Source organism: Botrytis porri, assembly GCF_014898465.1.
Source record: "Botrytis porri strain MUCL 3234 chromosome Unknown BPOR_027, whole genome shotgun sequence".
NCBI lineage: Eukaryota > Fungi > Ascomycota > Leotiomycetes > Helotiales > Sclerotiniaceae > Botrytis > Botrytis porri.
The window spans coordinates 96,496-123,576 of NW_024066101.1; the positions used below are offsets into that span (position 1 = coordinate 96,496).

General features: G+C 41.1%; 11 protein-coding genes across 11 annotated transcripts; 7 read left to right on the forward strand and 4 right to left on the reverse strand.

Moving 5' to 3' along the window:
• Positions 1-436: 436 nt before the first annotated feature.
• EAF01_011932 (uncharacterized protein) lies at positions 437-4,155 on the reverse strand (the record flags this gene model as incomplete). Its single annotated transcript, XM_038920190.1, has 3 exons — positions 437-3,508; positions 3,555-3,964; positions 4,013-4,155. The coding sequence occupies 3 exons, from the start codon at positions 4,153-4,155 to the stop codon at positions 1,335-1,337; spliced, it is 2,727 nt and encodes a 908-aa protein (XP_038764332.1). The 3' UTR covers positions 437-1,334.
• Positions 4,156-4,853: 698 nt separating this feature from the next.
• On the reverse strand, positions 4,854-5,873 carry EAF01_011933 (uncharacterized protein; the record flags this gene model as incomplete). Its single annotated transcript, XM_038920191.1, has 1 exon — positions 4,854-5,873. The coding sequence occupies one exon, from the start codon at positions 5,871-5,873 to the stop codon at positions 4,854-4,856; it is 1,020 nt and encodes a 339-aa protein (XP_038764333.1).
• A 1,051-nt stretch (positions 5,874-6,924) lies between these two features.
• On the reverse strand, positions 6,925-8,351 carry EAF01_011934 (uncharacterized protein; the record flags this gene model as incomplete). The annotated part of the gene is made up of 3 exons (XM_038920192.1): positions 6,925-7,129; positions 7,233-7,644; positions 7,733-8,351. The coding sequence occupies 3 exons, from the start codon at positions 8,349-8,351 to the stop codon at positions 6,925-6,927; spliced, it is 1,236 nt and encodes a 411-aa protein (XP_038764334.1).
• A 1,427-nt stretch (positions 8,352-9,778) lies between these two features.
• On the reverse strand, positions 9,779-11,668 carry EAF01_011935 (uncharacterized protein; the record flags this gene model as incomplete). Its single annotated transcript, XM_038920193.1, has 7 exons — positions 9,779-10,359; positions 10,418-10,515; positions 10,571-10,681; positions 10,749-10,841; positions 10,901-11,274; positions 11,324-11,564; positions 11,625-11,668. 7 exons carry the CDS (start codon positions 11,666-11,668, stop codon positions 9,779-9,781), a joined length of 1,542 nt encoding a protein of 513 aa, XP_038764335.1.
• A 1,838-nt stretch (positions 11,669-13,506) lies between these two features.
• EAF01_011936 (uncharacterized protein) lies at positions 13,507-15,684 on the forward strand (the record flags this gene model as incomplete). Its single annotated transcript, XM_038920194.1, has 1 exon — positions 13,507-15,684. The coding sequence occupies one exon, from the start codon at positions 13,507-13,509 to the stop codon at positions 15,682-15,684; it is 2,178 nt and encodes a 725-aa protein (XP_038764336.1).
• Positions 15,685-16,681: 997 nt separating this feature from the next.
• EAF01_011937 (uncharacterized protein) lies at positions 16,682-17,785 on the forward strand (the record flags this gene model as incomplete). Its single annotated transcript, XM_038920195.1, has 3 exons — positions 16,682-16,794; positions 17,216-17,244; positions 17,295-17,785. The coding sequence occupies 3 exons, from the start codon at positions 16,682-16,684 to the stop codon at positions 17,783-17,785; spliced, it is 633 nt and encodes a 210-aa protein (XP_038764337.1).
• Positions 17,786-18,530: 745 nt separating this feature from the next.
• EAF01_011938 (uncharacterized protein) lies at positions 18,531-19,062 on the forward strand (the record flags this gene model as incomplete). Its single annotated transcript, XM_038920196.1, is given in 2 exon segments — positions 18,531-18,610; positions 18,627-19,062. 2 exon segments carry the CDS (start codon positions 18,531-18,533, stop codon positions 19,060-19,062), a joined length of 516 nt encoding a protein of 171 aa, XP_038764338.1.
• A 759-nt stretch (positions 19,063-19,821) lies between these two features.
• On the forward strand, positions 19,822-20,298 carry EAF01_011939 (uncharacterized protein; the record flags this gene model as incomplete). The annotated part of the gene is made up of 1 exon (XM_038920197.1): positions 19,822-20,298. One exon carries the CDS (start codon positions 19,822-19,824, stop codon positions 20,296-20,298), a length of 477 nt encoding a protein of 158 aa, XP_038764339.1.
• An 837-nt stretch (positions 20,299-21,135) lies between these two features.
• On the forward strand, positions 21,136-21,597 carry EAF01_011940 (uncharacterized protein; the record flags this gene model as incomplete). Its single annotated transcript, XM_038920198.1, has 1 exon — positions 21,136-21,597. The coding sequence occupies one exon, from the start codon at positions 21,136-21,138 to the stop codon at positions 21,595-21,597; it is 462 nt and encodes a 153-aa protein (XP_038764340.1).
• A 525-nt stretch (positions 21,598-22,122) lies between these two features.
• EAF01_011941 (uncharacterized protein) lies at positions 22,123-23,721 on the forward strand (the record flags this gene model as incomplete). The annotated part of the gene is made up of 1 exon (XM_038920199.1): positions 22,123-23,721. One exon carries the CDS (start codon positions 22,123-22,125, stop codon positions 23,719-23,721), a length of 1,599 nt encoding a protein of 532 aa, XP_038764341.1.
• Positions 23,722-24,771: 1,050 nt separating this feature from the next.
• Positions 24,772-25,650, forward strand: EAF01_011942 (uncharacterized protein; the record flags this gene model as incomplete). The annotated part of the gene is made up of 1 exon (XM_038920200.1): positions 24,772-25,650. The coding sequence occupies one exon, from the start codon at positions 24,772-24,774 to the stop codon at positions 25,648-25,650; it is 879 nt and encodes a 292-aa protein (XP_038764342.1).
• Between the last annotated feature and the right edge of the window lie 1,431 nt (positions 25,651-27,081).

Consider the following 27,081-nt stretch of genomic DNA (forward strand, 5'->3'; position numbering starts at 1 on the left):
CAGATTGATTTGGATTGGTTTGGTACGATCGGGATAATGTCAATCAGGAACAATCTCCGACGACGATTGGCAGTAAGCAAGCTGTCATGTCATGGAACTTCTTAAAAAAAGAACACTCGGGGCAACGCAAAGTGTAGGATTTCATGGCATATACCAATTAGGCTTCAACGCTACCAAAGGGTAAGGGATTGACGTGTTTAAATTCGTTGAGGAAAATTGTTCTCATGACCATGTTTGGTGCAAATGGATCTTTTTTGAAGGATGGGGTTAGATTGATTCGGTGTAACTCTACGGGTACCATATGGAGTCGCTCAATTGACAAATTAAAAGCGGTGTTGATTAGCAGCTGTGACCAATTGAAGTTAATAAGAAATCAATTATTATGCGCCGTGGCTAATATCTTTATTTGGCTTAGGTACTAGTTTGTGCCATTCATCTATTTGTGCTACATTGGCAATTGAACACGCTTTCAGAGCTTTTTTAGAACCAAATACTAGGTATCTTGACAAGAACTGAACGACTGCCGTTTGTCGCACAGCAACGGCGTTGTGGAGAAATCTGGGGAAGACTTCGGGGGATAGAATCTGCAGCTGCGCGAAAACCCAACACAACCAACACCACGCGACCTAATTCGCGGGGTGTAGTATTTCCGACCTTCCATAAGAATCGAATTTAGCATGTGAATCCACTTACTTCTTTCGCTTCTACAGAATACGGTAATGGCAGCTTGGGGACCGCGTGGGGCTACATTCTAACAGCCACTATTGCTAATTAGGATATATGTCCGCGCCCGGCGGTCAACCAATGACGTGGAAACTAGTTTCCTGGCAAGGCTGGATTGTAGATTTGGACAGGATAGCATGAAAGAGCTGCAAGTGAACGAGAATCGGACTCGTTTCATCTCTTCATGAAGTGCATTTATCCAGAAATCCTGCATTTTTACAGCTTACAAATGTACCGAGGAGCGACTCTCACATGTAATACCGGTAGATGTTTAGCAAGTCGAAGGGGCAGCAACGAACTATATATGTGCTTTGACTGACAATGAATTCATCGGATGGCCTTCAGAAACTCTGCATCCTGCAGATGCTTCTCGATCCCTTTCTCATTTATATGTGATGAGAATCAAATCCATCAAATCCACTTTCTCGCTTGCAGAACAAAGGTGTGTGGGGCGTGGAAATTATGATGGGTGTGAAGGCCAGAGGATGGCCCTCACATTAACTCAACAACGAAATTTTGCGAGATTGAAAGTATCCTGCCGTCCCAACAAGTAGATTACAAAAAAGCATTCTCTATGCGCCGTAGAATATTCATTTCAAATCGGTCCAGGCCTACTCAATTTCCTCAATTCTCGGTTTCGTAACATTTGCATTCCTGCTGACTGGGGTAATATTCAAACCAGCCAAGTTCTCCATCCCACCACCACCTGCTGAGCTTCCAACCGGGATGAGTGAATTCATTTGCCATGACTCTATTCCCTCGACGACGTCTTTTGCATGCTGTCTAACCAAGCCATCATTATCCGTACCCTGAACATATCTCAATATTCTCGTCATATCATCCAAACTCTGGCCTACGAATCCAAATCCTAATTGTCTACCTTCAGATCTAGCCTTGTCCAATGCGCGTACAAAACTCATGACGAGAAGAATGGCAGATCGGCGAAGAATACCCTTCTCAACCTCTGGTTCCAATGTGAGTATATGAATGCTGAGATCTACAGACATAGAAATTGGTTTATGTCCGATACCTGATACATTACATTCTATGGCCTCGCCGAGAATTGCCAAAGCAGATGAGCGTGTCCGTATATCTTCCGTTCCACGCTTGCTTTCCCAACCTGAAACTATTTGAGAAAGTAATTCATATTCGGGATGGTCGGCATCCGGTTCAAGAATCTCGTCTAATTGTGGCACTGGGCCATCCCATGCCTCTTCTGCTTCGGCTGTCTTCTGTTTCTTGAGTTTATCGCGTTTGATTTGTTCGGCCTCGCTTTTAGGTCGATGGCCTCTGCGACCAGCAATCGAAATCAGACCTTCGCTGACGGTTTGTGCAATACTACCTGTAAAGTTTCTTGGCGAGGATTGAATGACTTGGAGTAAGGCTTCCCCAAGTCTCAAACGTGCGTCAAGATCATAATCCTCATTGCCATCTGCATAACGCTCAATAAGATCTTTTAATACAGCCCTAGGGTGAATTTTTGAGAGGTCAATGAAGCACCTGATAGCACGGAGATAAACGTATTCTTCGGAGTCTTGAAGTAGCGATGCGAAGAGAATGAGAAGCGCAGGTATGTCCAAAATCGAACTACGAGCACTAACAAGGCTCTGGATTAGTTCAATTCCCTGGACTCTTACTGGAGGCGGAGATTCAACAGAAGTTAGATATGACAAAGCAAGATTATACGTCTTTCGGTCTTCTACTGCCCGACTGGGAATATTTTCGGATAGTGACTCGCTTGACTCATGAAGTGCATGGCGAAACTGTAGAATGACGAGAAGATTTTGTGCGGTTTGTGTTACTTCTGTAACTGTTCTGCGCCCATAAATTCGGAGAGAGGATTCGATCCTTTCTAAGAAAGGTTCTATAATAGGGTTTGGCCTGAAGTTTGGTGATGTAAGAATAATGTTTAATAGACTTAAAGCAATAGAGACAGTTCCCTCCTGATCTTCGGAATCTGAATCTTCGGCGCCTGCTGCGTCGGTAAGTACCCCATCAACTAGCTCCACTATCTGCTTAGAATCTTGAACAAGCTTCTCTGGCATTACGTTGATCATTTCTTGTAACAACTTTGCTTCAATGAGCTTTTGCTTCGCATCTTCTTCGCCACTGATCAACGTAGAATGAATTAAAATAGACGGAGTTGTAGAAGTCCTTGCTTGCGAGAGCCATTTCTGACACAACATTAAAAACATTTGAGGTACCTGTGAGTCAGAATCAGGAAACTCGTTCAATAGGCCAATGAACTTCTCTACTGCTGTATTGATTTGGCCGATATCAAGGTGTTCTTGATTCCTCTTGTTAGTTTCTGACTTTTTTTCAATCTGAATATCACTATCATCTTTTGATAGACGATAAATCCAGCTCGTTTTAGCAGGCTCTGATCTGCCTTGAAACAGAAGGTCCTTCAGAATTTTGGAAAGTGCGCCTTCGCTAGGCTTAGAAGTCGTTGACGCTAAAAGCTGCAGCAAAATCTTCAACAGCTTTCCTGCACACGCACTAGAATCCCCGCCATTATCTTTGTTTTCGACGCAAAATAAAGCCCACAGTGGCAAGAGAATCGGATTAAGAAGTCGCTTTGTTAGTGATGGGTGAGGATGTGATGTTACTATAGTAAGCAATCTTCGTAGATTTGTCCTAAGATCCTTTGCTGTGATAAGAACTTCTGGCATTCCAAGTACTGCTATCTCTTCAACTTGTGATTCTTGTGTTGTGGATAGGGGCATAAGGGCTGGGTCAATTGATCCAATAATTGGCTCGACCAATGATTTCCATCCCGGTGCGCCTGAAGCATTTAGCATACGTTGAGACAAACAAACCATCCGCCTTACCTGGGGCACCGTAAAGCTTGCGACCTATTATACCAAACCCAATAATGTAAGAAGCAGCTTTATCCATTTCTCGCTCTCCTTTTCCATCCAGAATATCAAATAATTGAGGGGCAATACCACTGAACCATTCCTCTGCTGACATTCCTTGTGGGGGTGAAGATAAGAGTCTTGATGCGGAGCTCATGGCTTCATGAGAAATATTAACGGAACGACTACCAACGGAATCCGATGCTTTCATACTCGCATTGCTCGGATGAATTGAGAAGACAAATTCGATCGTATCTTGTACGCCGCGCGGTCTCAAGGGAAGACGGGCTAAAGTTTGAATCAAAGGTCCTCGTAACCAAGGCTGCACTCGGTCTGGTTGAACAAGAAGATTCAACACGGGCATGAGTTTCAAAGTAGAATTACTGTTGAATCATTAGAACTTCCGTTAAGAGATATTGAAGACCTTCTACCTTTCAATTAAATCGTTAAATTTATGTCGCGATTGAATTCTTTTGGTTTCGGGAATCTCTGGATCAAAAGCTGCCTTTCCGATCTGTAGAAATTGATCAACCAAACGCGGTTGTGCAGTCCTATTGCTTTGTTTCTCTGACATAATTACAATACAATTGGCAAATGATTACTCGCAAATGGATGTACCAGAATTCATTTGGTGGATGCCGTCGATGAAAAGAAGAATTTCAGATCCCGTGATCTTGATATTTTGGGGATGCGATTGTGGCTAATGACTTGTGGCAAAAGTGGCGTAATGCTATATTGGCCGTCCACCTGATCATACCTAGGTAGCCACCGACGAAGATTCGCGCGTAGTCCTCATTTAAAGTCTCAAGAAGAGTTTCACAATCAAACACCCTTCAATTTCCAAGTGGACTTCTGGTCATCAAAGACTCTCTTTTGTATTGTTTTGTGGTATTCAAAATCTGACATCCGAGGGGAGTGGAGTAATACTGTGTCTATAGACTTTTCAATATTGCCTCTCATCAGATCTCTGTAAGTTGTTAGTTTACCATCCGATTGTTGCATTGAAATGCACATATCTTGAGAGCAAATCCCATGCCTGCATGTGCTCCGATGTTGAGAGTTTGTTTATTTTTCAACAGTAGTAACTAATTCTCGAATTGATTGTCTTTTTTTCATTTATTGATACGCTGTGATACAATAACAATCGTTAACTATGGCTACACCATTTCTCTAGGATATCAACGCATTATCCCATGATGTTTTGTGCCGTCTTTCCATTCATTATCAACGCATCTCGCGAATGAACATTCACCATGCCATCTTTCTCGTTCTCTATTCTCCCGTGTTGGCTACCAAATGCTTTTTTTTGACCAAGTCGACCTTTATATTTCCGTTCCTCATCATCTTATTTCTCGCCAAATGCTCCATGGCCGAGACCATATCTTTTGTCAAAGTCTCATCGGTGACGGTAGACTCATCCCTTGTAACTGTTGCTTGCTGCTCCTCAAACTGGGGCAAATTGCTCCGAGTTTCCGAAAACGATTTGCTTTGTGGTGGAATACTTCTCATGACTATCGTCAGCTCCTCTATTTCGGCCAACAATGGCTTCTCCTGCACATGTTCTATTTCGATACAATCATCCTCCTCACACCAGCCCTCAAAGAGCTGTTTGTTCAACAAATAATGCCCAATACAAAATATATCGATGGCTACTTTCCTCACTTTCTGAAAATCAACCATACTGGACCTCACATCCTGCAAAGCTCTCATGGTTCCATAGTCCGTCTTAAAGTATATTGTGTCCTGGTCTCTCAAGAACTTAATTCCTCTTCTGAAGCCGGCACCCAACCTTTCCTCAACAACTTTCCTGTCCACGTAGATTGGATCCTCCATTCCATCTTCTCCTATGAAATCTTCAATGAAGTCAAAATCTTCCGGGTGCTTATCGTTAAGACAGTAATCCCACATGCCTTCCACGACGTCTCTGCTTTCACGAGACACTATTTCGATCGTACATTGACTTCGCGGATTGACCTCGGTCCATCTCAAAACAGAGGATCCCGTTGGCTCAGGGAATATCGTTTTTTCGCAGTCTATGTTCCATTGTAGATTTTCTACGCTTTCGGCGCGAACTTCGATTAGGCGAGGGTGTTGAGTTTCGAGGAAAGCTTGACGCCAGATCATGCAGCGAATAGTGCGAGGAAGAAGGGAAAATTTGTGGAAAGTGTTTTGGCTTTCAGGCAGAAAAGATTGTTCTGGAGTTCGTGAGGCATGTAAAGACGAAAAGGGTGACATGAGTGAGAGAGTGGAATGTATATCCGACTCGGACAAGGTTTGGGTTAAGGATGCCATCTTTGTTGTATGAATAAGGGTTATGAATTATGATAGTATGGAATGATTTGCTGTTTAAGTGGACGAAATAAAACAACAAGACAAGTTGTCTTGCAAAGAAATGAAATAAAGAATTTGGCTTGTGTAGTTCCTGCCCTGACACACTCTAGAGAAGAAAGCGACACACACAATTATCCAAATGGTATGGATAATCGAAATTACCTGTTTGACATGTAATATGATTGACAATAGTGCCTCGAATATGATGGGTATACAGGTATTCAACTTTTGACTCTTTATTTTCAAGGTAAGTAAACAAAGGAAAGTAGAGAATGGTCAAACAAATCACGAACAACTAAAGGGAAGCAAAGATGTAAACTTCATTCATCACTATTTAAGTCCCTCAGACTGTTGGATGACAGGGAGTTAAATGTCAGCACTGTAGTGGGATTCTGCTGGTCAAATCAGGCTATGCCACACGCTACAGGGTATTGAATTACTCTCTACCCCTCCAACCCCTCCAACCCCTCCAAATCGAAGAAGTTGAGCGTTTAACCTTCACATTTTTGTTGATACCTTGTGATACCAAGTTAGGATTTTACCAACATCAGAGATGGCACTTAGATTCTTACCGAGGTTAAATACCATCACAATACTGAGCCTCCAAAAGCGGGTGTTCTAGGCGGTCCGATAATTTTACCGGGCGGTTGCTCATCTGAACAGGATGCAAACCCCGGATCGGAACCACTTCACCAACAACGTCCCGGGTCAAACATTGTATGATTGTGGTACAAAATATGAAAAAGACGTTTCAGGAACCCTGTTATTGCGTAAGTAAAATAAGATAACCTTATCCGCTCGTAAAACCTTCATGTACAACATATATTCCTGCTGATCGTTTGCCGCGATTCCTTCGGTCCTAATTCAGGGCATATCCGCCCACCAGGCTCTTCGTGTTTCTATGCCAATAACCACATTACCCGACTCAAGCATTGCAAACTTCCTTCACAACTAATTGATAATACCGGAAATTTAAAGCCCAATAAGGATGAATTCAGAAATCCGCAAACGATCAGGCAGGTGTAGCCTTTATCAGTTCGTCCACTATTTTATAGCACTCCTCTGGATTCTCGAACACTCTCCAGACATCCCTTGGTACACCGTCAAATGCTTTCTCGAATCTTTCGGGCTCATTTTTCTGGACAATACCAATGGATGCTATGTCCGTTACTTTGCGGATGAGTACTAATTTGACCCAGCCCGGGGTTTTGCGACATCTTAGTGGTTCGTTAGCAAGGTCGAAGACTGATATGCGAGGATATAAAATTTATTGATTGGAACGAGAAGGAATATTGGAGATAAAATTGAACAAAAACTTACATCTCCCCATAAGCTTCTGGGTCACTCTGCGTACTATCGCCCACAAAAATCATCTTCCTCTTCGGCAACCATGTATGAATCTTTTCTATCTCGTTGACTTTGTACTCCTGTGTGCCCTCTGTCAACGTCTCTAACAATCCAGATAAACTCAAGAAGTTGGCATCCCTCAGTATCATAGTTCCTTGGGGATAATATGCCCGACGGAATTTGCTGAGAAATGAATAGAGGGTGTAAGGAGAGGCAGATAGATAGAACCAAGGAGCTATGGAAGCGTGTTTAGGTGTAATGATGGTTTGTATGTGTTTGAATAGTTCTGGCATTCCTTCAACGGGCATCGGTTCAGATAAGAAGGTAGAGCGTAAAATGTCAATTGGAGAACTTGTTTGAGTTATTTTTATTGAGTCGTCAATATCTGTACAGAGTTATTATAAACCCTTTGGGATCCCTTCAGTTTTCGCATCGTCCAGGATATTAAGGTCATCTGGGATTCTCAGACTCACCAGAAATGACTGCCCACCCTTCAGGTTCTGCATAGACTGTCTTCATCTGCAATATTCCTTCAACTTCCAATGGGGCTTTCGCCTTCCATTTTACGATTTCGCCGTCTTTGCCATTCCGCAATGTCCGGGTATCGCTACTAATGCCATTTCGACCACACGGTCCAAGTTTTAAATTTGCGACCCCTTGATGACCTGAAGAAGTAATATTGACAACTCTTCCAGGTCGAACATCCATCAAGAATGGTCTCAATCTTTCTTCCACAATTTCATCTTCTCCTCTATCACCGTCACTCCCAATTCTTCCCACGATATCCCCAATGATTTCTGGTACATGTCTTGCACTTTCTCTCTCCCATACTGCAGCTACAAATTCTGCTTCCCACTTCCCGGTTAGGTGATTTCTATATGCCGTATTATCCAATAACCAAACCGTATCGTCTTTGGTTACTGCTTTAGGAAATGGATTACGTGGCCCAAGGTACGAGAGAAGATTGTCTATGAGCGAGTTCGTGGATGCGCGAGGGAGATTTGGAAGGCTTGATTCGGTTTCGGGGAAGTGGTTGCTGTTGCGAGCTTGGACTTGGAGGGACGTTGTGCTTCGACGGGAGATCGTCATCATGGTGTTAGTGGGTTAGCTCTAGTTTAATCCTCTTTGTTGTTATTTAATGATTGAGATTATGAAATGCGAAGCTACCGGTATACGTTTGGTAGTAGTACGTTTGGTAGTAGTACGTTTGGTATCGCTTCAATTATTCAATGAAGCCAGATAACAAAAAGCAGAAGGTACGAATCCGCAAAAAGAGTTCTGAAAAAAAGATAGATCAAAAAAGGAACCCATGAAAGCAGTATAGGGCTGGTATTTAACCCATAGCTCTGCCTTATTGTGCCCCGTCATTCTTATTTACGCTTTGAGGCTGATGATCACCCGCCTACTACTTGACGAGATTGTCTTTAGTTGCTGGGCATAACGTTAAGATTAGCGCTGCGCCCAGCAGCCTAAATATGTACAGCCATCAAACCATGGGGGAGGCTGATGTAATATGAGGTGTGATGAGGTCAGGGGACAATGGTGAAATGTCAGGCACGCGATGAATTGATTCGACCATTTGGTGATATGAACATAGCTTGGCTGATGGTGGCGTTCGGTATGACTGTACCAGATCTTAGGTGACAATGGCAGTATGTAGGGCTATGAGTAAGAGGATCTCTTGTACTCTAGGCAATTCGTATCTCACAGAGTGTGTGGTTGATGGACGGCGTTATTCACAATAGTTTGTGTTCAGCTTACTTTAGGCCCTGAAGTGGTGGGGCATTTTTGCGCAACATTGCTGGTGAAGTAAATGAAGGGGATGCATGTGAATTACCGAATTATTCCAAGCTTCTAATTCAATAATGTCTAACGACATTATAAATGCATCTGCACCCATTCTTCGAGATATCATTGTATGTCAAGATAGGAATTTAATTGATATATTGAACTTGATATCGAAGCAAAAGTCATTCAAATTTTTTGTTGATGCTGGAGTTTTGTGGCGCAGTCATCGTCTAGAGGTGACCCGGGGTCGTTCATACTGAAGCACGGAATCATACATTTACCTAGTATCAGTTATTGCTATACCGAGCATATGATATCGCATGTCAGAATTACAAGAATTACAAGAATGAATTGCAGTATTTACGTCATCGCTAAAAATATTGGCAGCTGTCCACGTCTAGCACCAATGCTTGCAGCCTTTTGATCAGCTGGGCAGCTTAGACAATTGACCCCGGGGTCAATTCAAAGCTCAACGCACACTAGACATATAAAAGATACACAAACGGTTTAGAACTCAGGTAGGTAAAATTCAATGTTCAAATCTCAATGGTCGACTATTGATACCAGATCACTTTCCCAACGAAAAACACATTAATGTATCGATTTAAGACCTGACATCAAATTGCTTGTTATTTTCTTCGATTCCCCAGGGACGCCATGCCATGTAAACACATCAATCTAGAAATGCAAATAGCCCAAAATTACACCATGTAAAAAGCGTCTGCATTCATTCAAGGAGCCGTAAGTGCAGGTGGATAATCAGGAGGATCCGTCAGATATCCCTGGAGTGCTCCAATTCCGGGCGAAAAGAAATATTCACCACCCCTTTGAACCACCCATCTATCGAGTTGAACGCGTGCTTCTGTAGGATCTTTACCATCTGGAAGACCGATGGAGCGGGGTGGATGGTGATCGAGTCGCTGGCCTACAATAGCATCAATTCCTGGACCATGCTCGCCAACGAATTTGTCCTTGCGGTCTGGGAAGTGGTGATTGCTTGCCCAGCGAGTAGTCAAGAAATTGAAACCATTTCGGATGTCGCTTTGGTAACACACAAAAAGAAGTCCACGTTCATTCTCATCATCGGATTTTTGTACAGCTTTCTCTTCGGGTGTTACTTCGCCTCCATAAGAAATACCGCGGCGTATGATGACAGCATGGTCGTGATCCAAGTCTCCACGGGGTCGCATTTTCCGGATGTGCGCTGCAAAAGGACATTTGTCATGTTTTTGAACGGGATGGAAGTCAAAGTTGTTAGATTGGAAGAGTTTCTCATCTTTGGCTTCGTGAGGGCTCTCGTCGACAGGTGTTCCTAAGGAATAAGTCAGGGTTGAGCTACATTTTGGTATATCAGGACTCAAGAAACATGCCATTTTTCCATCGACCCATCAGGTATGCAGCAAGCTTCTCCTTGGGATCATCAGAGGTTGCGGCATGCGGTGCATTGTGTTTGTTATCTTCTAACCATCTGATGATGTATAGGATTAGTTCACGATAACATGAATCGAAGCACAGTAACCCACTTATCAAATTCAGGGACAAGCTGTTGGAGATCCCGGAAAACGAGAAAGCTTCCATCTTCTGCCCAAGCCGGCTGATTCATATCATCACCCTCGTGTCCTGCAAGAATCAATCTGAGAGGTAGAGCAATCTTAAGTCAGTTGAAACGATCGAGAGCAACTAATATCAAGATAATCTCACCCTGATTTTACGGACTTGGGCTCCTTGTCCTTGGGTGTCACCTCATCTAAGCCTTCTATCAAGGGTTGACTGATTCCATCCTCGAAGCCAAAACTAATGATTCGACACGTTAGAATTTTCAAGCATTTGTTGTAGGTGTAGAGAATACTAACTGCTCTTTGCCTTTATCTGGGCGGGTTCGGCCTTGCCTGGTAAAAGTGAACTCAACTGCTGGGTCTTTGCTGATCAAATATGTGTCGCCATCACCGCTTTCATGTTCCTTGAGGAAATGCTCTTTAACGCGGTTCACCTGGCAAGCCAAATCATCCTCCTTACTGGCTGTGACTAGAAATACTCCATCAATCAAGCGATTTGGAGATGGTTTGTACTGGTCTCGAATCTCTTGCGGGTCATCCCAGCCCTCGTTTACAAGGTCATCGTACATGCCTTTGCCGAACAAGCCACCTCTGAGCTGGTTCTTTTTAAAGATCTTGTACAATTCTCTATCCTTCTTCACAGCACCCTCATTAAAAGTGAATTTCCCCAGCTAGCAATTCGTTAGATTCAACGTTCTTGACGGCATGCTTGAGACTTACAGCGGCTAAACCTGTTGAGGCAAAAGCAATATTAACACCGGGCAGAGGCTGAATCTTAGCGGGTCGACCTAATTGTTGTGCTTGCAATTTTGCTGCAAAGATTTTGTCCTTCATATCACATGCATCCTTGGCGCTCGTAATCTGGCCAGCTTTTACAAAAGATCTAAGCCGCTGCTTGAAGTCATCTGCTTTCTTGATCTTAAAGAACATGAATGTCTGGAATCTTTTTGGCAAGCCGGGCCTAGACGAAAATGGAGGTGGTCAGTAAATATTTTGAAAGTATGAGGATACCAAAGCTTACCAGATATCACCCTGGATATTGGTCTTTCTAGCTATCAAACTCATGGTTGCCAATAGCACAAAAGCTCGAATGGGAGCGTCTAGATTAAAAATACTTCAAAGACTGCAGACGTAGAGAAAGTATGGCACGCTGCGATGAATGATGCTCTTGTTCGAGGATATCAACAAAGTTAAATAGAAAAGTACAGCACAAGATGCACTGCTTTTAGATCTACATTGGTTTGAGGTATATAGCAACTGCTCGTGAGCTCAGTAATTGATAATTGAAGGGTGTGGATCACTTTGGAAGAGCTGCTTGATGATCTTGTAGCAATTTTCGTCAACAAAATCTCATGATAGGCATATGGTAATTGATCCAACGTTACATCAAATGGACAACTACAAAAGAATACGCGTTAGATCACTACAACCTAGACTACTAGAATAGAGATCGAATCTCAAGCCAAACTATTGATTCTCTTTTAGAGCTGAAATATGGAGATACGTGATGGGCAAGGTATCATAGGACAGCTCTTACGGGATGATGGTCGATCTGTGAATCTTCACCGGACATCGTCGGATTACTTCATACGGACAAAGCAGTTCAACCAGTATCGAGCATTACAGCGTTAAATGTCGGTGCGTTAGTGACAATGACAAGCGCGCCATCCCCACGAACACTATTATCCTGTGTCCTTACGTGATACTGCGGCTGAAAGATCAGCAATGTCTTTTGCAATCTTAAAGTGGGGTAGCCATAATGACCGAAAGAGTGTCAACCAATACTGTATTGATACAGCGTATCTATCTTTGACTCCGTATGAGGTCTGCCGATTAAATTCAATTAACCGAGCTGAAACCTAGCACCTTCTGAGAAATTGGTTTCTCGTTCAAATCAAGGTAAAATTTTTGAGAGGATTTTATAGATGATTCGGCCAAGTAACTAGCTTTCATCTTCAATCTGTGCCTCTATTTCCGATGTTCCCGTCTTTACGAAGATTAGGCCTCAAAGGCAATAGGCTTAAGTTGAGTCAGGTGAATTTTTACTGTATAATAAATTGGTAAAGAGTAAACAATAGTCAGGAGATTGAACCGAATGTATTGCAAGTATCAGATAGATAGATACTGGATTGCTAAAAAATCAATACAGCGTAAGAAATTAGAACATGCTTGTTTAGAGCCCTTTGATGAAAGTTCAGAGGGGGAATACCGGCAGTTACGGAGCAGTCAACGTGAAGCTCCACCATACTAACTTCATTTATGTTAGAAGACGGCTTGCGATACAGCTGAGTTGTGGAGAACAGGCCTAACCGAAAATCAAATGTACCTTGCTGGACCCATAGATCTTCGACGTCATCTATTCGTCCTTAACGATTCCCTGCTATGATCATCATGGAGTTGCTGAATAGCTGAGAAGCTACCAATGACTGTTTTGATATATCTCATCTCTGACGAAGAAGAGAATCAACTAAGCCTGGTAATCTGCAAGCTGAAAACATACTGGTATGAATCGATCAATTTGCCGGATAAGTCGGAGCGTTGTATTGACTGACAGAGGTTGAATTGACTGTGCATCTTGTCAACATGGGTCAGTAAAAGCTATCAAACTTTATATACACATGCGGGAAATCTACTTCGACGACACGTTGACTGCATCATCACACAGGGAGTTTGAAGCTTCGTTAGACTATTGACCTCCTTTTCACCCACGTAGTGAAGATCCCTCGGAACGCTAATCGTGAGCCTTTGCAGTCGTCCAAGTTCTAAACGAGAAGTCACAATAGAAGCTAATGAAATCATTATTTGACTACTTATATACATATTCTCTCCCTCAGGTAAGCTCAACAACTACGAACTGTTCTTAGTATTATACTGCTTTTCTTGAAATTGTTTCAGTACCGAAAATGAAGCTACAGTTGAGGGAACTACTCCTTGGAGCTTCCTTGGGCGGAGTTCATGCTGTCAGTAACTTCATGACAGAGGCGATAAATTCAGAGCGCATCTCTGGTTATGGACCAGTCGACAAACCCTCATGGGAACCAACATTCACCGATGAATCACGTCCCCATCAAGGAATCCGAATCCCCCGCGAAGAGTGGAAGTTGGAATGCAGCAGTTCTGATGCAAAACATCCGTGTCAAAGTGCGATTGATGGAAGTAATACAACTTCCTGGCGTAGCGACTTGAGCTCAGATGGACACAGCTTGATAATAGACCTGAAGAAGTACTACACTATCAGTGCGCTGGTCATCCTCCCTCCTATTGATACAGGAGATGATGGCCTCATTACTCAACATGAAATATACGTCAGCAATGACAAGAAAAATTGGGAAGAGCCTATTGCATATGGAATGTGGCCAAACACAAACAGACAGCGACTATCCGCGTTCGAGCCTACATCCGCTCGATACATGAAGCTCAATGTAAGCGCGGAGGCGGACATCTCGTCCTGGATAGGTATCTCCGAGCTCAATATCTATGCGACACAATACACCATCCCTCGAGATCCCAAACTAGGTCTCTGGGGTCCGACCCTTGATTTTCCAGTCGTTCCAGTTGCCGGGGCTCAAGAGGCCTCTGGAAACATTGTTTTGTGGTCATCATGGGCTTCGGATACATTTCACTCTACACCTGGTGGTCAGACGGCAATGGCTCGTTGGAACCCGTTAACAAATGTAGTCTCAAAACGGATCGTTACCAACACAACGCATGATATGTTTTGCCCCGGCATTTCTATTGATGGTACCGGCATGATGGTTGTCACTGGCGGCAATGACGCCTCGGAGACTAGTCTATACGATTCTTCCTCTGATCAATGGGTCAAGGGACCTCCAATGAGAGTACGTCGTGGATATCAAGCATCCACAACTCTTTCTGATGGACGTATCTTTGTTATTGGAGGCTCCTGGTCTGGAGGCTCGAGTTTTCCAAAAAACGGAGAAGTTTACGATCCCATCGTTGGAAACTGGTCTATGCTTCCTAATGCCACTGTCAAAGAGATGTTGACTGATGATATGGAACGTCGATGGAGAGCTGACAACCATGGCTGGCTCTTTGGATGGCAGAACGGAAGTGTTTTTCAAGCCGGTCCTAGCCGAGCTATGAATTGGTACTTCACGGACGGAAATGGCAGTGTTGAAGCAGCTGGGAATCGTCTAGATGATGAAGATTCAATGTCTGGCAATGCAGTAATGTTTGATGCAGTGGCAGGAAAGATTCTTACCATCGGGGGGTCTCCGGACTATGACAAATCTTGGGCCACAAGTAATGCTCATGTCATTACTCTGGATGGACCAGGAGTATATCCAGATGTTAAACCGGCTGGAGCTGATGGTATGATGCATTCAAAGCGAGTTTTCCACACGTCCGTCGTTCTGCCCGATGGAAAAGTTTTCATTGCTGGTGGTCAGACATTTGGCGTTGCTTTTAATGAAGAAAATGTACAGTTTGTACCTGAGCTGTATGACCCGATAGCCAACACTTTTACTGAACTATCGGGAAACAATGTCGTTCGTGTTTACCACACACTGTCAATTTTGTTACCCGACGGAAGGGTTTTGAATGCAGGTGGCGGACTGTGCGGTAATTGCTCTGCCAATCACTATGACGGCCAGATATTTACACCACCTTATCTCTTGACAGACAATGGGAAACTGCGCGATCGTCCACAGATCATCTCACAAGTCCCACGTCAAATGAACCTAGGCGATGAGCTGGATCTGACCACGGATGTTGCGATAAGTTCCGCCTCCTTGATTCGCATCAGTAGTGCAACCCACACAGTCAATACTGACCAGCGCCGCGTACCTTTACTTCTGAGAAAAGATCATTTACGCAGAAATCGATATTTGACCTCTCCTCCAGCCGACCCTGGTATCCTCATTCCCGGATACTGGATGTTGTTCGTCATAGATGAGCGTGGAACACCTAGTATTGCGCGGACTATCTTTGTTACCACAGAGAAAGCAACTGGTTCTAGAAAAGAAACGCAGAGCCAATGGGGATTTCTTGAATCCTACTGGCGGGGTTGGAAACCAGCACTGATCGCCCAATTTTCACGTCCAGGTCGAGAATTAGTCTAAAATGTCATTGGGAGCTCTATATCGAATTGACAAATGAAAGTTGTAACAGTATACATAATACAACAGTTAGCATGAATAATGGTGTTACTTTACCGGGTGTATATAGTCAATTCATATATCGAGAGTTTTGAAAACAAAATATAACCACTCGCGTAGAGAGTGAATTAGAGATGTACTAAAAATCCTTTGAAAGACATGCGTCGACATATTTTGATTCAAAATTGATTTGAAAGAAAGGCTTCCGTGCAGACTATTGACATTCTCCCATGCAAGTAGATAAACAAATCATTATTTGCACAACTGGAATAGAAGAAGTCTATTCACTTCAACGGTCGGTGTGGTTGTTTCCAGTTTATTGCTGGTGTTGGTGGAAAAAACAAGGAAGGTGAATCTCCACAATTATCAACAAAATTATTAAAAATCACCGCGTCAAAGGCGCGTGAGCGTGCAGCTAACCTTATCGAGCAGGCATCACCGGTGCAATTTAGGTACCTCTGGCTTTATGTAGGAGTTACTAGACACATCATCGGAACTATCAATGTGTACCACTACTGACGATCGCAATATATCTACTATTGGTGGAGCATGTTTAATAGTAGCAGATTTGTTATGGGAGACTTTCGTTGCTCATTAGATCAAGGTAGTTGCTCGATGGCGCCGATTACGTTCATCTTACATGTACAATAGTTGGATCCCTCTTGTCAAGCTTTCCGAGGACAATTCCCACCGAAGAACCCATGTTCGCAATTCAAGGATCGGTCCATGGCTCAAAGGTTAGCTGTGTCCGCCAACCGCAGACTCAAAATACAAATGAACAAGAAATAGTGGTTGGTGCAGCAACGGTGAGGAAGGTGAATTGAAGTACAGGCACATCCGTTATTGATGAAATTGCTGTGAGCAGTCAACTTCTGATTTACATGTCCGCTAGAAGTAGTGAATTGGTGCTGCAGGGGTAGCGATGGTGTCAGGTGAAGAATCTCCAAGTCTTGTTGCGACTATGCTTATCTCGAGTCCTATAAGTCTTGCACATCTTTCCGCGCAGCTATTTGATTTGATGCTATTCCCTCTCAAGCGGGGTATTCTATCATTTGAAGACAAGGCTCTTAAACAGTTAGTGACTGTACTGTCGTTACTTTTGTATGGTCTAATTCTTTTCCATCAATATTCATGTTGGCCTTGTCCCCTTGTGTCATTTTTGTTGCGTCTATTCACCGTTCACAAGAAATGTACCTCGTACTCAAATTTGAGTCAGGCCTAGCGGTCATGATGACTGGAAGCAAGATTCTTTATCGTGTTATTACTTTCCTTCCATGCTCAATATGTAATTGCTTTTCCCTTTTACATAAACATCAGCAAGTTCAGAAACACTAATCATCTATCAACTAGAACTAACATTTAACTTGCATTTGCACACTTCTTATCCACTCGGGAAATCTTCACCGAGAAACCATTTACTCGACCTATTTCACTTACATTTCACTGCACTGCACAGAGTGACCTCCAACTTCAAACACCAGCTAAGCTAATAAAGCTCGCCTTCAAGATTCCCAACAAGACCGCGTGTGTATTTTCTCCTTCCTGCAGTTTTAGCCTCAGCTCATACTTGAAAGCCGCTGTCAATCCCATCGCTGTGCAGCTGAACCATCCCGCCATTTTTAGAGTTCTCGCAGCAGCCATTTTGGCTGTTCCAACAGCCCTGTCCCTTCCTGGATTATTCGATAAATCTCAACAGCTAACATCCAAGTTTACTTGCGATCAACTCTCTAAAAATTCATGTCTCTACACCTTCTATGCCAATCAGAAATCTGCGATCACCACAATGGTAGATAGTAATTGTACCGACTATGGTCAAGACCATGTTATTTTCAATAGGACTGAAGGGGTTTTTGGCATGGACGGTGGACCAAAAGCTCTAAAAGATCATGTCTGGGTGTTGTCAAATTTTACCCGGTTGAATGCACCAGAAGCAGTGGTTGGCTTTACATCACCGCTACTACCTGAACTTCAGTGGTTGGACAAAAGTTACAGTGTCTTAAGACTCTTGAACGCAAACATTGTTAAGCCTCCAATTGTTTCCTTGGGTCTAGATCCGAGGGCTTAAAATATTTACGCGCTAGAGATCCCGTGTTAGACACGAGAAGACTTGTTCATTTTTGATGGTAACTACGTATCAAGTTGTATGAAGATAAACCAGATCGTGTTCTCGTTTTCGTTTTTGCTTTGAAGAGTGGCAATGGAATTCGGGGGTAGATGGATGCGTGAATACAATTTGTATGTAAATAGAGGTCTACCGGCGCCCAGCGGCACATTTATGATATGAAAAACTTTATTTTTACATGAATACTCCTATGAACTGCGTTGTACATTTCTCTGAATGCATATCAACAGTTCGTGAATATGGTCTTACTCAGTGTATCACTGGAGCAAATACAGCCACAATAGATGAAACCGAGTATCCAATGATTTTTGAAGATGTCAGCTTACTTGTTACACGTACAAAATCAAAATGCGAACTATAAAATGAAAATTCACATTACACATGGAAACCTTAGTCAATTTATGTCAACACGAAGTAGCATAATCATGCAATATCTGCAAGCACTTTCCATAATGATTCATTGTCACTAATTTGTACATCAATGATTCTGAATGGATACCTGTACCTCTATTCCTTCATTCATGGAAGTTCACGCAATCCTTGTCTTTTCCGACGTAATTACCGCAACCACAGTCAACACAACCACAACTTTCTAAAAGTTGCTTTGGCATCCAACAACACGTTCTTTGACGTTTCTCCCCAAATTTCAGAGACCTATCATACTCAAAACGGCTGCAAGCCCGTCAATATGCAACTACGTTTTTCTGTCCTTTTGTGGACATTATTGTTCCAAGGAGTCATCTCTATTCCTACCGTTTTTTCTTTAACGTCTAGAGCAAATAAGTGCTACGAGGACTCCTCAAAGGTTCTCAAAACCCGATATGACCTGCGATCAGCTGCCTGAAAACACCTGCTTCTACACCGTCACCACTTTTTTGAAGCCCGAGTCAGCAACCACCTCGATCACGGATTGGAATTGCGTTTCATATGGCGAGGATCAATTTGTCTTCAAAAGGAAGAAGGCTGCGTTCGGTATGGATGCTGGGCCCGTGGAAGTCAAGGGTCGTATTTGGGTTGTCTCAAATCTCACTCGTTTGAATGCACCAGAGTCGAATATCGGTATTAGTAGTTGGTACACTGGGTCTTGTAGCTTCCCGCAGCTCAGGTGGCAAGGAAAGAAATATCTAGTGTACTTGTCAGAGAGTATTGAAGACGCATTATTGAGTCTCGTGCCTCTCACAATCAAAAGCCATGTTTATCGAATTGAGATACCATGCTGATACTGAGAATGCCTGGCTATATTTTATATTAGCTTTCCACCTAATCTCCGGGGGCTACAATACGCATATTTGAGGTACATATGTACAGCATTTTAAAGAAATTCATTCGTTGATATTTAATTCCTCTCAATGTGACTTGAATCTTGCTTGTGTACCCGGTAATTTTCAACATAAATCAAATTTTGTCAGCATCTTGAGTTCGTAGCAGTCACTGAGAGAGTCCCATAAGTTTTGACTATCAGATCTTGAATACCTCCACGTATTTTTTCTCATATTCACTAAATATCTTGTCATGTCATGATTCAACAATGACTCTTTCTCAATGAGTTCATGATTTATGGCCTCCGAGTCATACTCGAGTCCCTGTTTTCTCGACAGCACACGATATCTGACACTATGACTCCGTTAGCTGGACAAGTCATCAATATCATTGTTCTCGAACAAGTTAGCCTCTCTACTCCTGTTAATTGCTATATCCAACCTGAAATACAATCATATCTAAAAGCAAACCGACTGTACTGCATCTCAAGATTTACCACAGCCAACTGCAAATGCACCACAAGGTGAATAACAAACGGCCTCACCTCATTATAATACATCGTCAATACAGCGTTAACTTCCAAGCCACAAATACAAGCTATTGGTTTCGACAGAACCCTCCTCCAGCCAAGTCGAGGAATTCATCACATCATGTAAGTTTAAAAGCACTTTGATCATTTCAAAGGCTTCATAGCTAATGTTTTGTTCGAGTAGATCAACATGAAACACATCATTCTTTCCCAAGTCTTTCTGGGTGTTATTTTCTACGTCCTTGGATCTCCCCTTTCTACATCATTGGTTCGCTCGCGATCAAATTGTGGCAATTCTGATGTCAACACCTGCACTGTCGAAGTTTACATCCCCGTCAACAAACCCAATCAAAACACATTTGATTTTATAGTCAAGCTTTTCGATTCAAATTGCGATACAATGTGTGGTGCTACTTTTGTACATCGTAACACCAGAATCACATGGGTACCATCCTGTCTCAAAGGTGGAAACATGACCGTTCAAGTTCAGGGAGATGGAGAGCTGCAGCCAATCTATCACAACGGCTCTCCAATATATATCGGAATTGTGCCCGATGGAAACGATGTCATAGTAACACACCGCGATACGTTCCAATGCCCAAAATCAAACGCTGCTCTTGCAATAAGATCGGATTCTAACTCTGAAAAAGGCTGTGAAGAGGCTTAACATCCTCCACCCGTCTACGACTCATGTTATCAAGCGTGGAGACTTACACATACTCCTGCAGTCGGAACGGTCATACGGGTCATTAAAGGACGGCAAAGCTTAGCCAGCTAGCGATGACGGTTGAAGATGAATTTCAGTCATCGAGTGGGGTTCACTATTTACCACATATTGATTGACTTCACTAGATCTCAGATACTTAATAATACGTTGATTTTTACGCGCTCCAATTCTTACTTCAATGACTGATATTGACAGAACGTTGTGAAAACTCATTAATTTGGACAGCTATATCAAATTTTTCCCTTCATGTCCTACTGTCATGCTCTTTTTACTTCACTCCAAGTTTCAAGTCATCGATGACTGGTTGGTATTCTCCATTGTTGTCACTTGTGTATGCATGTGAGTCTTCAAATATCTTCTGACTCGATAATCAAATCAATCATATGGATAATAAGACTCACCCAAACTTTTGTCCTTTCTCATGTCACTGCAACACAGCTTCAACTACAACCACAAGAACACAAGAACTTCAAACAACTACATTTTATTCCGAATAAATTTCATTCGACGTCTCTAAATTGGTCTTTGTGAAAAAAATCCTTAGAATCTCGCAAAGTAAACGGAACAATAGACGTACGCCGGTCAATATAAATTTCAAGCGAGTTTAGGTCCTTCCATAGACAGATATCGACAATTTTTTGTACTTCCAATTCGAGACCTTTCTCCTTTTCATTCACATTCCAAGGTCTGTATCGAAATGAAGCTTTCGTTATTTGTGATAACTAATCGCAGATATATCTAGCCGATATCCTCCTGTTCCAAACCGTCATCATCAATATGACCTTTCTTCCGCTCTTCGCAACCACGATTCTAGGCTCGTGCATCATTCTGGTTGTATCTGCCATTCCTCAACATGCCTACTTCCCTCCTGGCTTTTTCCATGAGTCTTGTCCCGCCAATGCAGACGACAATTCAAAGTGCAACATGCGCCTCACCGTAACGGTCTACGACATAAATAAGGGTAAAGTGGATCTCAAAATTACGGGTCCTGAAGGTTGTCCACATTGCGGCGTTGAAAACATAGACAACGGTATTCCATGGGCAGCTAAAGATAACAAGCCTCGATGCTTTGACGATAAGGGAACTTGGGATCTTACTGTGGGTAGAGACGGTCAAGTCCCAGCTATTATCATCTGGGGTGGTGTGAAATATCCCGTCAACAAGGTTGATGCAGGAAATATGAATGATAAGGCAACTCAAATTACAACTTACAACATGCCGTTTAAATGTACAATCTGATAGGAGACGAAAATTGGATGATGCATTGAGATATAGACAATATGTCTTATACTTTTTAGATAGATGTTATTACGATGATGTTCAAACGATTCGGAAATTTTGTGAATGACTACCGTGAAAGCAGTGTGGAAAGATCTGGAGTGGAGGAATCTCAGATAATTAAGAAAGGATATTTGTCAAAGTCTTAGTTTACTCGAGACAATACCGAACGGAGTTTTCAGTTTGAATATCAGAATTATACTTCATGAGAGATCGGGGTGTTTCTTATCTTCTAAATACGTACATTCAATCCACAACCGGTATTTGAGATCGCTAAGATAGAAGTCATTCCACGAGATTTGAAGAACTTGGCATTTGAACCACTTATAGGATGGATAAGTCAACTACCCCACTTTCCGACCACCCCCTCTTTTCGACCACCTCAAAAACCACACCGCTTTGAGTAATTATAAAATTTATACTTTGAATAACTCAACAATGCTTTAATCAATTGATTTGAAATTTTGATATTATTATAATTGTGATATGAAGAATAGATATACCGAAGAAGATATCGCAGAGGCTCTTAGAGCGATTACAAATGGAGCAAGCATACGAAGAGCTAGCTTGGATTATGGTGTTCCACGTACCACACTTCACGATCGAATATATGGTGGAGTTTCGCATCAAAAAGGCGCCCAAATACTTCAAAAGTTATCTCCAATTCAGGAGAATCGACTAGCAGAATGGATATTAGTACAGGAAGCTCTTGGTACTAGCCCTACACATCGTCAAATCAGAGAGATGGCAGAGCACCTCCTTATTGTACGAGGGGAGGATCCCTCACTTGGAAAGAAATGGATACATAGCTTTTTTCGAAGGCATCCTAATATTGGAACTAAGAAGCAACATCAAATCGATTCTGCACGAGTTTCAGGTGCTACATCTGATATTATTAAGAAGTGGTTCCGGAACCTCGCAATCCCTGAAATCAAGGCTATTAAGCCGGCCAACAGATGGAATATGGATGAAGCAGGTATAATGGAGGGTCAGGGTCTTAATGGACTAGTAGTAGGAAGCACTGATCGAAGATTTATTCAAAAAAAGCAACCTGGATCTCGAATTTGGACCTCTTTTATAGAATGCATTTCAGCCAATGGAAAAAGCATTACTCCCCTTGTAATATATAAGGGAAAATCAGTTCAACAACAATGGTTTCCAACAGATTTGACTCTATTCAAGGGTTGGAACTTTACCGCTACAGAAAATGGATGGACTACAGATGCTACAGCTTTAGAATGGCTGAAAAAGATCTATATCCCTCAAACTACCCCTATTCAGCCGGAAAATTCAAGACTCCTCATTTTGGACGGACACGGAAGCCATGAAACTACAGCATTTATGTTAGAATGCTTTAATAACAACATATATCTCTTATTTCTCCCACCACATACGTCACACGTACTACAACCACTCGATTTATCTGTGTTCTCACCCCTAAAAAGTGCATATCGAATCGAACTTAATAAATTAAGTCTATTATCCGATTCCTCACCAATTGGAAAGCGCAATTTCCTTTCTTGCTATCAGAAGGCTAGAATAGAAGGTTTAACTATTCAAAATATCAAGTCTGGGTGGCAAGCTAGTGGTCTTTGGCCCAAAAATATGGCTAAACCTCTTATGAGTCGACTTTTGCTTGAAAATAGCAATAGAGAGGTTTTATCACTTAATCCTGAATCTGATGATGATCCTATTCTTCAATGGAATATATATTCATCGTTTATTCAATGGAAAACCCCTCAAAAAGGAGCCGATATCAGAAAATATAGAGATATAATGATTCAAGAGAAGGAGATCGATTTGCCAACACGAAGATTACTATTTCGCAAGATTATAAAAGGATTCGATGCTAAGGATTATGAACTCTTAGAGGCAGAGAATAAGATTAGAAAGCTAGAATATCAATTAGATGAAGCATTACCTAGAAAAAGGCGAAAGGTTGTGGTATCTCCAAATTCGAAGTTCGCAGGGATTAGAGCTATAAGGCGTACACAAATTGAAGCTGGAGATCGTGAAGATGAGGTAGATGATAGCTCTAGTGCTATAGAAAGTGATTCTACAGGCGATTTCATTGAAGTTCAATAGTTATTGAGTTATTAAAGTTTTAAGTGTAGATAATATGAATTTTTAGGTGGTCGGAAACAGGGGGTGGTCGGAAAGTGGGGTAGTTGACTTACTCAATAACGATTTTGTGCTTCCAATTCACTTCCGATTCCAGTAAGATTCAATCGCTACTTCTGCAGCCAGAAATTATGCAGTTGCGACTGCAAGAGTAATGATAGAATGATAATAGTCAGGAATTCTATTATTCAACAAGACAATAAAAATTGATGTTTTATTGTTGCTAAGAGTAGAATTAAATGCACTGCGCGATCAAATTCCGAAGTATTTTTGGACCCAATTGAACACATAGTTTTTGGAAAAAGAAACACATCGATCTACAACTTTCCCACTTGATACCATGCATAGCAATATTCATCGAAAACAAAGGGAATGATTACCTACCAATGCTTGAGCGTAGATAGGTTACGCTTGAATTTCGGAAGATAACATTTGAAGCTGTATGATAAAAAGAGCGGGCTGTGAAAGTCCACATCCCCCCATCCCCAAAGGGAAAAGCCTGGATTTATAACACAGGCTTGGAAGTCGAAAAGACAAACGACTTTGATTACTGGATAGAAGTTTTCTAGGGAACTGTAAAAATCCCAACTTTGAGAACGATCCCGAATTTGATGACAAAAACGTACACAGCAATGATGTCTTTACCGGGGCATCTCTAGAACAACAGCACAACACAACAAGTCCATAATAGTCAAACTGTCAGAACGGTGTTTGACTGACGGAAAAAATGAAAGATTTCCCTTCTTTCTGACAGAATAATGACATTTGTTACTGGGGACAAAGGATACCGTCACTATATCTTGTCTGTAACAATTGTTCTTGATTTGTTTGTTTGATCGTAGATCAATTGTCTTTGAATACAGACTGAGAACATATAAACTGGTTTTAGTATAAATACCTAGTTTCTCATATTTTGATATCCAAATATTTTGTGAAGACAGATTTAATTGACCTACTCATCTATCACACAACACAACATATCAAAATAGAGACATATCATTCACAGCAGAAATTATGAATACTATGGATCCCAACTGTTGTATTGTAACAGAAACTCTTTCTACTATCTGTGGACATGTGACAACGGTAATCGAACATCACCGAAGTTGTGAACTCATTCAGTTTGACCCGTATCGTGCAGCAGGATACGACCTTAAGTTTCTATTAGAATATCATCCCTGGACAAAAACTCGTATGGCTAGCGCCCCCGTCGCAGAATGCAAGTGTATTTCTTGTGATGCTATCGAGAAAGGAGCTTCATCTCAACCTTTTCGTCCACCTCCCAACACTTGGATTTCTGACGTTTTTTACAGAGAGATTTCCTTTGCACTTTCCTTAAACATGATAGCAGATAGAAGAAAATCATGGGAATCCTATATTTCTGACCAAACTATCCTTTTTCAAAGACAGAAACGTTTTGACGATGTTCTTGAAACCGCACAGCAAGATTTGATAGCCTACAACGCAAGTTCTGGGGATGCAGGAGATGAACAAGCACTTTACCATTTAAATTCAAACGTGGAAAAAGCAGAGATAATCAGGAGTTTCTATGACCATCATCAGAATGAATATTTGTTGCAGTTTAGAGGACTCAAGAACATGTCGATGAGATTTCTTTTCGATCCTGCGCATCCAACCCATCTCACTTTTGGTCTTCTCCGTCTTGTCAAACCCAAGGATATTCCCGCTAGAGAGGTCTGCGGAATATGTAGAGAGATTATGTATAGTGAGAACCGTAAGTTTGTCATGCGACTATTTTGCGATCAGCATCTATTTCATGAAAACTGTATAATTCCATGGTTCGAGACAGGTAACAACAACACGGTAACATGTCCCATGTGCCGAACTACTCTAGAGATGTACAAACCTCCGAATGTACTTGATCACGAGTAGCCGATGTTTAGAGATCTCAACTACCTCTCAGAATATTTTCTCGAACTCTACTTTCATCCGCAATTTCATGTATGGCAGTCCTTCATTTTTCGCCCCCTTTCATCTTCTCGGTAAGTATGAATCTATGGATCTCAATTTCATTTCTCTTCAATATTTTTTTTCGCTCTCTTTGTGACCTCCTTAATCCCATTTTCCCTGCGTTCGAGTTCCTTGTGACTTGCCTGTGTCTAAGTGAGAATGATTCCTGTGTTTTAGACTGGCTAGGCTGCGCACAAATTATCTATACTCATGGATTATCTGCGAATAATCCGCTTTATAGATTATTTATTAAAGATTCTACCCACTCTATAGATTATTTATCAAGATTTTAAAATTATTTACTTTGTATGGGTAACCTGTGAATTATTTATAAATAATTTGTGGATATATAGGTAAATAAATAATTTATAAATTATTTATATATAATATTTATAATTAATATAAATATTAATATAAAAATATAAAATGTATAAAGTATATTAATTATTTATGAATTATTCAAAACTTATTATTAATATTCAATCTTAATAATAATTTTCAAGCTATAGAATTAAAATTATTAGAGGGTAGGCAGAATCAAATAAGAATATAATTCAGTTAATTTTGCTATTTTTTGGTAAAATTATAATAGGTATATTATAACAAAAAATACTATAAAATCTTTTTTACAATAAAATGAAATTTAAGATCTATTTCTTTATTTATTAATAAATATGAAATAAATTTTAATTAGTTTTATTATTTTTTTTAATTATTTTTAAGATTTTTATATTAACTTTATTAAGTTTTATTATATAATTGTAATCAAGTAAGGGGTGGTAATTAATACTCTTTATTTTTTATAATCTCTATATTATTATTAATTTAAAGAGGGGGAGGAGTTTTGTAAATAATTAATATTTCTTTGAATTATAATATAATAGTAGGTTATAAGTATAATTCAAAATTACGATGATAAAGTGATGATTAAAATAATAATTAAGATTAATAATAAGGTAATGCTAATGGTAATAAGCTAGTTGAAGTTGAAGATTATTTTCTTTTATTCTGATCTTTATTTTATTAAATTCTATTAAATCGTTTTGGTAGGTTAGGCTCTATATTAGGAAGATATTATAAATCTATATGCTTTCTTATAATTCTTTTTTGATTTTCCCATTCCTTTTGAATTTCTTAATTAAAAAGCTTATTCGTCATAATAGTATAATTAAGCTCTTCAATAATTAAATCTTCTTTATTTACCTTATACTTTAAATAATATAAAAGTAACATTAAACTATGATGTTACGGGAGCTGCCTCTAGGGTCACGTGGAAGTGTCTAGAGATCTCTCGAGGTGGTTTAGACTAGACTTCAAGTAGGAATTCAATAAGGTTGGTAACTGGTTGCAATT